Source organism: Artibeus jamaicensis, unplaced genomic scaffold, assembly GCF_021234435.1.
Source record: "Artibeus jamaicensis isolate MK-2021 breed Jamaican fruit bat unplaced genomic scaffold, CSHL_Jam_final scaffold_369, whole genome shotgun sequence".
In the NCBI taxonomy this organism is placed as follows: Eukaryota; Metazoa; Chordata; class Mammalia; order Chiroptera; family Phyllostomidae; genus Artibeus; species Artibeus jamaicensis.
Window position 1 is genome coordinate 9834275 of NW_026522042.1, and position 14898 is coordinate 9849172.

Sequence of the window (14898 nt, forward strand, 5' to 3'; positions counted from 1 at the left end):
ACAATGCGCTCTCCTCTGCCTTGACGCCTGTGCCTGGCTCTCTGCACATCTCAGCGGCTGGGAGGACGGCGCCTCTCAAGACCCTGAAGTCTGGAGCTACCCAGGAGGAGCAAGACAGTGGCCTGGGCTCCCTTTTCACAGATCATTTGTGTCCCCAAACACTGTCTTAGGAGCCTGGGTTGAGGGTCCATTACCTCTAAACACACGACCAAGACCAAACTCAAAAGGGAAAAGGATGGCCAATGAGAAGAGAAGATGTACACGTGAGTCTCCACCTACCTGTGGTCACTGGGTGCTGGGTCTAGGGGTCAGAGCACCAGGCCAGGGGTCAGAAGCCTTGGGTCTCAGAGCTGATTCTGCCAGGAACTAGATGCTGACCTCAGGAGAGAGTCTTATCCTCGCTGGACCATATGGCACGAGACAGCTGTCCCTGCGGCCCCTTCCGGTGCGAAAGTTCTAGGGCCCTGTGACGCCAGCCTTAGGACTCTGCTGTTCCGGCCAGGGCCTGGTGCACAACGAGCACTATATAAACGGTAGGTGTCATTCCTGTTTTGTGAATACACGGGGCTTGCTCTTCAGTGGAGATATGGATTCATCCTCACGGTCACAGTCAGCTACCACTAAACAGAGCAAACTCTCAACAGAGCATAACCACACACAGCGAGGACTGGCTTCCGCTGGCCTCAGTCAACACAGACGAAGGGTTTTTTCCTTCTGGTTGTTGTTGACGACGGTCCTTAGATCTAACGCCGGAGCTACCACTCCTCCTCTCTATTATCTCTATATACCCTCTGTGTCTCTATATCCTCCGCATTATCTCTAACTAGAGAACCCATTCGACCAACAGCCTGTATTCTGAACAGCACTGTAGATTTCCCCCCCTAAAAATCTTGATTCAGGTTGGGACTGTCAACTGGATTCGGAGTATCCAAAGACCGTTTGTTTCTTCCCATAACGTATATAAACCCTTTCAGGGAGGAGGTTGTCTGTCAAAATGGTAAATGCCATTCAGTCTTGAGCTCCCCCCCCAAAAAAAATTACTCAGTTACCCGTGTGGGAGAACTGTTAGTACCCTTCCCGATCCCTCTGGCCTCACCACCTTGGAGCTGGCCAGCCCGCTTCTAGCTGCCTAACGATCTCGGCAACGCTTTGCCCAAGCGTCTTCTGAGAAGGCACAGAAGCCCACTCTGCCCGCAAGCCTGGCAGGCCAGAAGTGGGGGGAATGAACACCCTCCCTGGCGGCAGCCTTCTGCCAGCGGCAGATGGGGCTGCGAAGACCCCAGCCGCCTCACCCCCAGGTGGGTCACTCTGAGCCGTGTGTCCTGTGCCATCTCCTCGAGTTTCTCCCCTGCGTTTCAGCTCAAACCCCCCACAGCATACGTAACCCGTGAGAAAACCAATGGCGGCCCCCTCAGTGGGCCGGCGGGCTCACCTCCCCACGCTCCTGCCTTTTGTTTCTGTGCTGTTTTGTTTTACATTTCAGATAAACTATCTGCGTTCAAACGTGTGTCCTGTGGTCTGTTACGGGGGAATCCAGACAAAGACAATGGGGGCAACCTAATTAATTCTTTTAAATGTGAATAATGAGCATTTTTAACTTTATGAATCAGAAAGTCAAGTACAAGATATAATATCTGCTATTATTACAATGCAACTCACTTTCAGCTCTGTGGCATACCTACCTGCATGTTACAGGAGACTATATTCCAAGAACTAAGGGTTGGTGAATGGGTCAGTCCATTAGTTGCTCTAACTGGGCTGCCCAGAGGCATTCATTCTTATCAGGCATGTTGGTCCTTTCAATAGCAAAGACTGCAAAAACCTTTGCAAATACTAGCTTCTGGCCGCATGACCTTCCACAGATTGTGCAATCGATCCCTGTAAGCCAGCCAGGGTCAGCACGATGCAGCCGAAGAGGAATGTGGAGGAACTTGAGGCCTGTTCTCCTCCTGACCTCACTGGACCGCCTTCATCCGTCTCCTGCAGCTGGGCCTCTCCGTCCCGTCACCAGTGCCATTCCCACTCCAGCCCCGTTCATCTTTCTTTGGTTTTAAAGACAGGCAGGGGGAGGAGGGGAATTAAGTATCCGGCTGTTGTAACTCCTCCTCCCCGCCCTCCACTATATTTTGATGTACGAGTAAAGGTATTGCCTTTGCTTCTTAACCCCCAAGACATGATAACACTCAGGTCTGAGGCAGCTCCATGTGTTACTTTAAACACTCCCTGTTCTCAAACCGGGAATCAAAAACGGCATATTTCACAGTCCGGACTCAATCAGACGTTCCTTAAAAACCCACAATTCCAATGGCCGTCGGCAGCACCCAGGCAGGAGTTCAGCCACATCCTGACGCAGACGGATGCCCGGGCCATTTCCTTCCCCGAGTCCTGCTGCGGTGTGGGTTTTCCGATGTCTACTCAGGTTGAGCAGAAATGTCGGCACACGGATGCGCCCCCTTTTCTGAACTGCACTGGAGGAAGGAAATGAATTTGGGAGGTGGGAGCAGGATCAAATTAGTCACATGATGTTAAAACATATTTGTCCGAAACGAGGCCATCATTTCCCACTCCACGCTGCCTGGGACAGGCCGGCTGCAGGCAGCCCACTCCGCCAGGCGGCGAGGGGGCCCAGGAGGGAGGACATCACAGTGCTCTTCTTGACAGAGGCACAGATCTACGGGGAGGCCTGGGCCCGGCCCACCAGTAATGGGACACGAGGCAGAATGGGAGACAGGGGAAATGGCTTCTGGCTGGGAGCATGCGGGAAGGTTTCGCAGACAGTGGTACCCACTGTCCTGTGCTTGGAAGGGTCACTGCCTTCCTTTGGGCAGAGAAGCGGGAAGGATGTTCCAAGAGGGAAGATCAACACGCAGGCCAGCTCAGCACCAGGGAGGAGAAGAGGCGGTCCATGAGAAGAGCGAGTAATCCGGCTCGGCTGGGAGGAACCCAGGTGGGCGCCGGCTGAGAAGACTGGGGAAGCCGCTGGGGCCAGGCTGTGGCAGGGCTCCGATACTCGGCTGCAGCATTTGGAAGGCCGCAGAAAGCCGGAAAAGAATATTAAACACAGAGCGACACAACTAGAACGGCATTTGGGGATGATTATTCTGTCAGACTGTGGCTGATTCAAAACAGGGAGAGAGTAGACATTGTAGAAGTAGCATCTTTTACATTTATTCTTACTTAATATCAGTACAAAGGGCAGCAGGACAATGATTGATATTCTAACCGCAAATAGCCTCCTCTGAATAAGCAGCTGTATCACTGGTGCATGCGACTCTAGTTCTACTGCAGTGGCCACACAGAGCATGTGACCTTGAGTCCTCCTTCTCTGTTTTGTACAAAGCCCATGGCACGTGTTGGCTGTTTTTCTGCAACTCGAAGCTGACTCTGGGTCTTTCATCAGTGACAGCAACTTTGTGACTGATCTAGACACCCAATGTCATCATGTGGGGGCAGAGGACTCTAGACTACTTTTGTTAGTCTAGAAATTCTAACAAATTAAGGGAACGAAATTCTTTTTTCTGATTGCATCCTCACGGGCACCTAAGCCCAGTTCTCCGTGTGTGCCCATAGCGTCAATACTTAAGGTTGCACCGGACACAGAACAACTGTGGTCCCTGCCGCTGAGTGAGCTCTCCAACCCTGAACGACCTCACAAACACAGACTGACTGCAGTTGCAGGTTACACACTGAATGTTCAGCACTTCCCTGGGCCCACTTCTAACCATCACAGTATCTCATTTATTTACCATGTAAAACCCCTGTGGGAGGTACTATGAGCCTTGAACTTCGGGGGAGACATCAGAGGTGTGAGGAGATTAAGAACTCCACCTGGGATCAGACAGCCATAAATTTCACGCTCAAACCCAGGTCCGTTTAATAGGATTCTTGTCACAATTCCTCCAAGCCCAAAGGGATGTGTGCTGTGTGTGTGTTGCAGCCAAAAACCATCAATTACTTTAAAATGGCTATCAAAGGAACGCTTCTCTTTTCAGCCTAACAGTTTCCTCATGTAACTGCACCAACTGGGAACTCCCAGGGCCTCAGGGACATGTTTAAGGAACTAACAGAGGGCCCGAGACTCGAGTGCTGCCACGCTGAGCCACGCCACGCGGAAGTTCTAGTACATGACCTTTGCCACTGAAGAAGGCGGCTAACTAAGGCAGGATGGGCAGCTTTGAGGCCAGGCTGAGTCACCACCTGGGTGGTCCCTGAGGCCACCGAGTGGTCTTCCGCAGAGGACACCTGGAGGACTGAGGAGCTTCTACGGCCACATCTCAGCGGCAAACGGCTCCTCGGTCATCACGCGTTTTGCAAGATGCGCACCGACCCTCGAGGAATACGAGTGAGAACGGTGCCAGTGCGTCCTAATCAGTGTCCCAGGAGATGCAGGGAAGGGGAGCAGGGTCCCTCCCGGGTCCCTCCTGGGTGCAGAGGGAGACTCAGCACCTTGTAGTGATCACGTGTGTGCCCACCAGCTGCTGGCACACCTCTGCACCGACCTGAAGCAACAGGGCTCGGGCTGCATGGCCCGGGTTCGAGTCCCGGCTGTGCCTGTTTCCTCTTTGCTAAGTCCCCTTGCCCAGGGGGCAAGGGCTACAGGGTATCAGTTCCATGTGAGTCCCCTGAAGAGGGCGGGGGTTCAACTAAATCTCAGCTCATTTTCGTTGGCATCCGTCCACCCCATCCCCATCCCCATCAGAGCTGTGGGGCTAAAAAATAATTCTTATATTTTCAGCTGCATCTCTCACTGAATAAATTAGTTTACCATGAACAGTCTTTTTTTTTTTTATTATGAGACACAAATACCAAGAGCTTTCAGAAAACTCTGGGTGGTGGGGGGGGTGTGTTCTAGTTGATGTGACTTAGAAATTCACTCTACTTAACCCGCTAGACTCTCATTTTACTTTTTAAACGGGATTAGTTCTACTTGTTGTGAAATGTAGGAAATGTGTAGCAACAAATAGCAAACATTCACGTAACCGTATTCATATTCTGGGCCCTACTGCAAACTGATCTAAATCAGACTGCTTGCTATTTAGGATCTTTTGTTAAATCGCACTAGCTTCCCACAGTAAAGGGTGATGGTCCCCACCCGCTTCTCAGCCCGGTGGTCCACCGCAGTGAAAGCAAATCCCAGGCCAGATTCTTTCCCGCATACAAACAGCCGCGGGCAAGAAGTCACAAAAGTTCTCTACTCTGCTAACGCCCCTGTCTGTCCTTCTGGGACGTCCAAACGACTGCCGCAGAGACCACACACCCCCACACGGCGCCCGGCCATTCCACCCGGGGTACGCCGGTGACCTACGTACACTTTCCAGCCCCGGACACCACCAGGTCCTAACCTGGCACACACAAATCTCTCGCACAAGCCGGCTTTCTCCTCACCCTCCACGACGCCTGGGAGGCCCATTTTAAAGATGACAATACGGAGGTTTAAAGACAGAATGACCCAGGCCTTCGAGACGCTGTTGGGAAGAGAGCAGCCCAAGAGAGCCCCCAACAAGAAACACTCACGTCGGACTCGGAGGAAATGAAGAAGACGCTGTGTGTCAGCCGCCAACAGGGGAGGAGTTCGCATCCGAGCGCCTTGCTGAGGCGGACATGCCCACGCTCTAACAGCAGGACCAGCGAGCACGCCAGGAGCACCCGGCGAGTGGCCGACCGTGTGTTAAGCGAGGGAGACACGGGCCTGGATGGAGCGCCGGCCCGACTGCACGGCAGCTGGACAGCTGGCCTGGTCGTGTTCTTATTTTTTGGCCCTTGTTAAAATCAAGGGACATGTATACCCTTCCCAGCTAATCACATATTTCAGGATAATGAACACATGATTTCCAACATGAGTTTTGCTCATTAACAAACCCTGTAGCCTGGATTTTTGATAACATCCCTTCAGGCATTCTCCCAGCCACCTCTGAGAGTGGAATTCGCCAGGAAGTTCCTCAGACAGTAACTACCAGCCCTGGAGTGTGGATTCCAGGCTAGCCATGGCCGAAGTTGGAAGTATTTGACCCTGGGCACAGCACAGTCACCAGGAGATTAGAGTGGGTGTAAACCCTTACGCTGGTGGCGGTATTTTGTGTCCTGGATGACTTCAAGTATTAACTAAGCACCCTGAGGTAGAGATTAAAGTAATGCCCATGGTGACTGTTTATATGAAGTATTTAAACAATAAATTACAAACAATAGAACAGGCGTCTAATTCACAGCCATCATCCATTTTACTTATTTCTCTGCTCACTCTAAGAATTACGAGCAAAGGATCATGGGATCTACTCCTAAGTGTAAGATTAGATCAATGAAATTAGCCATCTGTCCAAGGAAGGATTTAAACTCAGGTTGTCTTTACGTATTATGTTTCCAACTGCCCAGATGTTACAGAAAAGTGCCTGCTGATACAACTCCTTCTGCACAATGTAAACCATTAACTGGCTAACACAAACGTAATGCAGCAGGAAAAGTAAACAGCATTAACATTGCATCAGATCTGATTCGGGTTTTGGGTGCCCCGTCAGCAAACACCAGTGTTAAGATTCAAATTGCTCGGGATTTGCGGAGTCAGACGAAGAGGGAGAGTCTTCGAGTGTCCTCAGGGGAGCGGAGAAGGCAGAGACGGGCCAGGAGATCAAAGCTTCGGAGAGTGTCCTTGGTCGTTCTGGTTGGCTAAGGTAATAATAATTACTACGATTACTGCTAGATAAAAATATTCTACCTTCGTGTAGCACTTTAGCTTTCAAAGCTCTAATCTGCTTTATTTCCTTTGATTCTGAAAATAAGCTGGTTATTCGGGGTAGGTGGGGGGCGGGGGTTTAAAGCTGGAGAAATACAAGAAAATTTAACAGAAAAAGGAGGAGAATCTTTATCTTTCTATGTCATGAGTGGTGGCTGATGAGTTCCTCCTATTGACTGACCAGTGAGCAAACCTGGGCCATCTCCTAGCTCTCTAGCTTCGTGGAGATTTTTGCCCACCACCAGCCACACATTAGTCTGGATAATTCTCTTCAAGAACAGCTGCTACCCTATCCACCCCCACCCCTACACCCTGCAAAATTTCGCCAAAGCAATTAGTAGGCAAAAATCATCTGTCACCCTTGGGGTTATTGGTTCTCAAAGAAATCCACTCAAGCAAGACCACAAAGTTGGCAGCCACATTGTCCAAGGCCAAAATCAAGGCATGTGGCCGACCACAGAGATTAGTCAAAAGACATACATGCATATATGCACAGCCCATGGACACAGAGGACAATATGGGGTGAAGGCCAGGGAAAGGGGGGCTTGGTGGAAGGGGCAGAAGGGGGGATGGGAGACATCTGTTAGTGTCAGCAATAAAAACAGTCTTTCTGATTTGTCCATTCATTTAACTGGAAAATGTTACAACTCAGTACGAATTACATCCCATGCAGCAATCCTACATTAACATGTACAGAACAGGGTGAAGATGCGTGGCATCCTGAGTACCTGCGTTTATCTCCAGGCTGGAAGGCAGTCTTTCCGTTACAGCCGTGCATTCACACCCCGTCCACCCCCGTTTTATATATATTGCCTTGGAGCGTCTAATCCTCTTTAATGCCTTGGTACATGCACTGCCTAATTTAATCCTTCCAGCAAACTTAAACGGTAGCTTCTTTCCTTACCCTATGTTCACAGATGAGGAAACTGGGGCTTACAGAGCAAAAATAGCGTGTCCTGTGTCACCACGCAGCCAGTAAAACACGGTGTCACAACTGGAACCCAAATCTGCCCAACATCAGGGTCTGTGCTCCGGCCCAAGCCCTCCTGCACAGCCAGGAGGCACCAGGGTTGCAGGCTGGAAGGGGCCTTGTGTGGGGCGGGGCTCGGAGGCGGGTGTCTGAGGGAAAAGGGGGGCAGCTGGCGATACACGGTTCAGCGTGGCTTTCTGTTACTGATGCTGCAGGGTATCCCTCTGTCATGCAGCCAACTCTGCGATGAATGGGCTGGGGAAGCCACGTGAGTAGGAGGGTCTACTCCGAAAAGAGATTTTTCATGAGCCTTCAAAAGACCACGAGTCCCAAACCCAACCTCCGGAGCACGTGCAAAGAGTCTGAGAGCAGGGTTTTCCCTGGTGGCGGTGCGGGTGTGTGCTGTTGCCGGCAACCGCACGCGGCCGCCTCGAGTGCCTGGGACAGGGGTACGGAGGGCCCGAGGCGGTGGCAGGGGCCCAAACTCTACTTTGTCACGTCTCAAAAGTGGGCACTGTGACCCAGGTGCACCAAGTCACCTGAGGTTCGTGTTAAAAAGGCAGGTGACTGGGATGCACTCTAAAAATTCTTACCTACATGGAAACTACTTGTTTGGGTCAGAGATGTGCTCCGAGCCAGCTTTGGAAAGTGCGCCCTCTGCTGGCGGTGCTTTGACTTGACTTTCACCTGAGTCTGCCTTCTTTTGCTCCCTTCCCACGCCACGGGGCTTCTCCGTCCCTTGAGATGAGGTTATTCAAGATGAAATATATATTTTAAAAAGATTGCATTTATTTATTTTTAGAGAGGGGGAAGGGAGGAAGAAAAAGAGGGAAACATTGATCAGTTGCCCTCCGAATGCTGCCTACTGGGGACCTGGCCTGCAACGCTGGCGTGTGTCCTGACAGGAAATGATCCTTTTGGCTCGCAGGCTGGCGTTCAGTCGGTGGAGCCACCCCAGCCAGGGCACGGTGGCAATATCTTCCAGCTCATTGCACCAGGCCGAAGCCACACTCGGGGGATCTTATTCAAAACAGAGGCCCCCCACCAGTGGAATCAGGGGTGAGTCTGGGGGGGCTTCCCTTACAATGGCCATTCAGACTTTGTAGTACCTCCTCCCCCTTTCCTTTTTCTGATGGGAGAAGCTACAGTCCGGCCACCGAGTGGGCAAGGCAGGAGAACACAGACTCCACAGGGTGACCCCACGGGAGCCGTGGCCCCACCTCAGCCTGAGACGCCCGAACCCCTGCCTTCCAGGAATCTAGTTCTGAGTCGCAGGGCCTCGCTGGAGCTCGAGTCACCCACAAACAGACGGACGACCGCCCCAAAGAACGCTAAGTTCGGGAAGGCCTGGGTTCAGGGTGAGAGACTAAGACACACAACTCCGCTCAGTTCTTCCCTGGCCAAGCCACCCTTCCATGAGAAAGAATTCTGAGAAACAAGTACTGCCTCATATTTTACTGCATCTACCCCTGACCTTGACCTCTCTGTCCCTTTACCTTATAGGGAACCAAAAGAGGGAGGGCAGGGTAAAGAGAGGGTGGGGGGGACAGGCTTCTTTATAGGGGTTAGGCATGACGAGGGCTGATGGAATGAGGGTAGGAGGAAGGGATTTCTGCCAGAAGTAACCTAGCAGCTGGGTGCTGGGCATGCACACACAGGTCTACCGCGGAGACTTGCAGGTTTGGTTCCAACCACCGCAGTAAAGCAAACACCACGATAAAGTGAACCACAGGAATTTCTTGGTTTCCCGATGCATACTGAAGTTACGGTTACACCATGTAATCCATTAGGTGTGCGGTAGCATTATATCTAAAAAGACAGACATACAGACCTTAATGTATAGAAGTTGCTAAAAATGCTAACCATCACCTGAGTTTTCAGTTAGTTGAAATCTTTTAGCCTGTGGAGGCTGTTGCCTTTAATTTGTTTTAAAAAACTATATATCAAATACAACCGTGCAGCACAAGGTATGCTCTTTCTGTGTGGGCACGTCTGGTGGCCTTTGTGGACTCCAGTTTTTCCCAAGAAGCAAGACAACGAGATCACCCTTGTGGTGGAGTACGGTTGGTTGGAAAGGGAGAAGGAAGGACATTCGGAGAGATGAGCACCCCAGATCCCGTGCTTTGGGAAGGGGCCTTGGAGGAGAGCTGTGAGGGGAGAACCGGTATCTCGTGAACACCAGGATATTCACGGTGGTGTGAGGGAAGTACAACGGGATGGCCCCTGACCCCTGACCCCATAGACATCCAGCCTCACGCCAGCAGCCGCACATGCATTCGCTGCCCCATCACCGGCCCACGCAGTACCTTATGCAGGAGCTAAACCCTGCTCTTCCGGGCTCTGGTGTTTTTCTTCCTGAGTTTCCCGGGATCGTCACTTGTGCCCAGTTTTATAGGCAGAAGAATGCGGAGGAAGTGGAAGGGAAAGATCGGAAACCCGAACCTCCCTGAGGGTGACCTTGGAAGCCCAGGTCCTCCTGGGAAAACCCTGAACTCTGAAGCCTAGCCTGACCTTGTCCCTTGGACCCTGGACATTAGGCAAACTGGACAGGAGGAAGAGGAAGGAGGCGGGGCCCTCGGGCAGCCCTCCAGCACAAAGGGTTCGCTCACACCCAGAGTTAGCAATCTGATCTGCCCTTGGGAGCAGGTGGGGCTTGGCGCACACTCATGCACCTAGATTTCCCTTTCCCTCTTCCAGCCCCAGGTCAGAAAACGCCCCTGCACTTCTCCGTGAGACTTTGGGTAAAGGGGAGGGGCCAGAGACTACTCAAGAGGGCCTGGTGCAAGTTCAAGTTCAGCTTCTATTGTTAACTCCGGTTAAGTCCCTTAACCACCCTCTGCCCAGCTGTAAAATGAGGGCTTTTCACTTCCCGTAGTTTGAAACTCAGAATGCAGACCATCCTCTGACAATGAAGACCTGGGGAACTGGAGGTGGTGCCCTGCCAGTCTCAAAGGCCTGTTCCACCACCAGGCAGCCCAGGGGGCCTCAGCTCCTCCGGGGCCTTAGCCCCCAGGAGCTCAACAAGACAAAGCAAGTGCTCCCTCACCCTGCAAGGTGACACCCCTGGTTCTTGTGGATGAGGTCAGCAGACAGCAGCTCCCAGAGCTCCCCGTTGGTATCATTCACATTCTGCTACATCCGGAGGCCTGGGTACGATCCCACCCACGTACAAATGCTTAACAGCATTTAACAGGAACCCCCCCCACCACACACAGCAGTGGCTCTGGCTCTGTCCTATGAGCCCCCCTGTTCAACCAGGAGGCAGATGCCCTCCAGGGCAGGCTGCCTGCCTCTGCCTATACCTGCTAAGAACTCTGTTTCTGGTCCTGAATACAAGAGCCTGAATTCCATCCCCCCACTTACTAGTTGTGTGGCCTTGGGTGAGATATTTCATCTCTTTAAGCCACAATTTCATTTTCAGCAGCAGGGGTAACAGTGGGACCCACCTCACAGAGCTGTGGGTTGATCAGATCCATCAGTAGGTGTCAAGTTCTTAGAACAGTGTAGCGAGCACTTACTTCGTGTTATTTAATTCGACTTAACTTGAAAACTGTCACTTCTTGTGAGTCTCAGAAAATGCAGAGGTTTCCTTACGTATGCTCAGTGACAGATGAGCTACCTTGGGGTGGAGGGACCGTGCCCCATGTTGGACCCAAATTAAGACTCTTAACTGAAGCTACTTCTTGGGTTTTGTCACCAGAGGTGAGTGGGATGGGGAATTTTCAGGTCGATTCTGAATCCAAGACTTCTCCAACACAGCTGGACTTGTCAAAAAGTAGATGTAGCAGTGTGGGAAGACAGACAGGGCCACCAAATGAAAGAGGGCTGTTCCAGCCCGCCTACATGGTGGCCACGCTACCTTCAAAGAAGAGAGCACAAACCAGTTTCTACTGAAGAAACAAAGCTACAAAGAATTCCTCGTATGGATACCCGCAGGAGTTGCTGGTGTCTGGGGAAGATTATAAATGAGCTGGAGGCTGTTCACTTCAGAGCCAGGTTAAAAATTGGGCCCATTCAGTTTTTAATCTGGACCAATTTTCCAGATCAAAACCTAGTCTTTCCAAGGATGTAAATGAGCCCAGGAGGAAATTTCTTCCCCTCTGAAGTTTATAGAGTAGCTGTCATTTTAATCTCAGTAGCTTTCCAACCTGAAAGCCAGTGTCTGGTTAAAATTATAAAGTAATGAAAAATTTGTCTAGGCTAAACATAGTCCAAACACTCCTTCTGCCTCAAATTTGGTGTATTTAATATGCTAATGTGTTTAACAGGTGGAGTTTCCATGATCCGAATCCCATCTATGCTTCAAATCAAACCAAAGAGGCACGACAGCAGGCTCATTCACGGCATGGAGACCAGAATGAGACCGTGCGTGAACCAGGTAGGAAATATTTCTAGGAGAGGAACTGCAAGAAAAGAAGAAGGGAAATATGGCAAATCATACCAGCAGTTTTATACAGCAGCCTTTTGTAAAATGCTTTGCCAAAAAAAAATCTGCTTGAATGATTGAAATCCATCCTCAAGAACACCGCGCACACTGTTTGTGTTTCAGAACCACCACCGAGAGAACCGTGCACTGTTCAGAACTGCGACTAGACGGCGTTACCAGAAGAGACCGTGGAGTGCAATTGATCACGATGGGGTTATCTTAACCGGGACAGTTAGAAAGAAGCCCTTCATGGAAGTCCTAAGGATGTGCACATGTGTGCGTATAAGAAACCGGTGTAATATTGGGCTGCTGCTATTGTCTTCAAAATGAATTGAACGGTGGGAATGGGAAAACAGAATAGCTCATAATTCAAGCGTGCCGCGGGTTACGATAATGTCAAGTCAGGTAGCAGGGCGCACGTGGTGGTAGATGGCGCCCAAGGCACCAAGTCACCTTCCCAAACGGAGGGATCCATGAACAGCACACGTACTTAAGCAGCCATATGGGAATCTGCCAAAATGACTTTCTGTGCCCTCTGATAAATGTCCCCTGGGCTGTCTCTTTCTTATATATATATATAAAAACATTATTTGTGAAGACAAATGGCACTTTCTGCAAAGTTTTGCAGACCACATTCAAATAAGAGTACATTGTCTTCCATTGTTCATAAGACATAATTAATCCCATAAGACAACCTTGCCACAAAGTAAACGAAGGAAAAACAGATTTTTCGGAATTCTAAATATAGCGTCAGCAAAGAATAAAAATCGTTACTCGGGAAACAAGGGTTAGAACTTTATTGCTTAGAACGTACTACTTTGAATAATCTCACAACAGAAAGAAGCCAAATCAAAGTCAACGCAAGCGCTCTAGGAAGACTTTTTACCAGGTGTAACCAGAGGGCCCCGTGCCAAGTTACTGTGTTTCAAGGTCTCTCCACTTCTTTCTAACAGCCTCCAACCTACACATTAAGCTCTGTGTAAATCTCAGAGCAAAGACAAGCGCTCACAACGAGATCGCATGCACCCGCTGGGTCCTGCTCGCTGAGGAAGCGGCCCCGGGTGAAGGCGAACGCCCCCTGCGCAGGCCCGGCCCTACGGAGCGCGAGGGCAGGGCCAGAGGTGGGCAGAGGGGACTGCGGGCACATCTTCAGACACTTAACAGGAAATGGCTGGGCTCTGGACAATGTGAGCTCAGTAAGATGTTTGGAGACGCAGGAGGAGCTGTTTGCCTGCAGAGTTGCAACCCCCTGTAACGGAGACAGCGTGATCTCCGCCCAGCTCTCCGCGCTCTGTATCAAATGCAGAGCCTCCACCTCCGCTGCGTCTGTGTAATAGATCATCTTTTAACAAACATCCCTGGAACCGCCTGGTCTGGGCAGTGGGGGAGATGGGGGTGGGGGCGCGGGGTAGGGGGTGTCTTTTTCCTCAGCCCTGAGCAGAGACGAACCCAGTTAAACTGACGCCGGGAGGGGTGGTGCGGACACAGCTTTCCGTCCTCACCAGGGACCAGGACTCGGACCCGGGCGTTCCGGGCGTGGTGCCCCCCACCCCGGACACGCCGAAAGCGTTACCTGGTTTTCGGAGAGCCTCTCCGAGCGACACAAAGCCGGGCCTGAGGCTGGAGGCCAGGAGCAAGAGCCGGAACAAGATGCCTTGGATTAAATCCATCTCACCACGGGCGCCTGCAAAGTTTCACCAAGTCCCGGGCGCGCAGAGAAAGGGCGTCTCCTGGGGGACGTGCAGGACGCCGGCCCCGCGGATCCCCGGGCCGGGGCGAGGGGGTGGGGGGCTGAGGAAGCTGGACCAGCGCCCACCGAGGAGTCCGAGGAGGCAGGACAGCAGCCAGGCGGTCGGCGTGCGGGAGTGAAGCCGGCTGCCAGCGCCAGGGCTTTTAGGGGGGGTGGGGGCGGCGAAGGAGGCCGACGGGGAGGGACCCGCTGGCCGCGGAGGGAGGGAGGGAGGCTGGACCCGCCCGGGGATGGAATTACAATCCGGTGGAAGTGAGAGGGGCCGGCCCTGAGGCAATTTACTCTTCGCCCACCTCTGGGGCGGACAGTCGGCCCGTCGCTCCGTCCAACCACCCCCGGCTCAACCCTTCCCGGTGGTGACCTAGATTGGGGGGCTAGGAGGGGCAACTTGGACCCCTCGAGACACAGAGCAGGGGATTGGCGACGGCGAATCCAAGACCCTCGGCCGTGGCCCCGACCCTGCGGCGCCTGCCCCCTTCCTGGCTGCACCCACTCCTGCCGCTTCGCCCCAGGTGGCCGCCACCCAGCCCGGCGCTTTCCCCCGCAGCTCCGGAGGTAGCTCCGGGCGGTGCGGCGCCCTCGGTGGGTGGGAAGCGGAGGCGCCGGGCGGTGATTTGCAAGCGCGAGGCGGGGGAGAACGGGGGCGGGGCCGGGCGCTAAGAAGATAAACGGGATTTAAGATGCGCAGATGGAGGGCCGCGGCCGCTGGGCTCCGACGGAGGCGCCGGGTGGAGATGGGCCCCGGAGCGGGGGAGCGGGGTCCCCTCGCGGCAGAGGAAGGCAATTTGAGACCCTCCGGGGGCGGCGATGAAACTCCGAGTCGAGCCTGGCGTCCTGGAGTCGGACGTGAGCTGGAGCCCCCGACGGACGGAGACGGGCGCGGGAGGGGCTGGGGGCCGGCTCGGGTCCCGTTCACTCCGGCGTCCTGGCCTGTAAAGGCACCTTCTCCGGATTTGCTGCCCGAACACTAAATAAAATGTGCCTTTGCCCGGGAGACCCCGGGACGTAAGTCGCGTTGCACACAG

At 52.6% G+C, this 14898-nt stretch overlaps 1 protein-coding gene and 1 long non-coding RNA gene across 4 annotated transcripts in view; one reads left to right on the top strand and one right to left on the bottom strand.

Annotated features, from left to right (window-relative positions):
- Window positions 1-14464, bottom strand: part of EGFLAM (EGF like, fibronectin type III and laminin G domains) — a 139228-nt gene extending 124764 nt beyond the window's left edge. The window contains exon 1 of one of the 2 annotated variants that reach the window (XM_037128989.2): window positions 13697-14453. In XM_037128989.2, the coding sequence (XP_036984884.2) occupies window positions 13697-13793 (97 nt within the window). In that variant the 5' untranslated portion in view covers window positions 13794-14453. Of the gene's footprint in view, window positions 1-13696 lie in introns of both variants that reach the window. The other variant, XM_053657321.1, reaches the window with a different exon arrangement.
- LOC119036988 (uncharacterized) lies at window positions 6513-13446 on the top strand. Of its 2 annotated transcripts, XR_005080127.2 has the most exons (4): window positions 6513-6665; window positions 8626-8756; window positions 11966-12075; window positions 12247-13446. It is a non-coding gene; the product is annotated as an uncharacterized LOC119036988 (long non-coding RNA). The 2 variants fall into 2 exon arrangements; XR_005080128.2 differs by lacking the exon at window positions 8626-8756.
- Window positions 14465-14898: the final 434 nt, after the last annotated feature.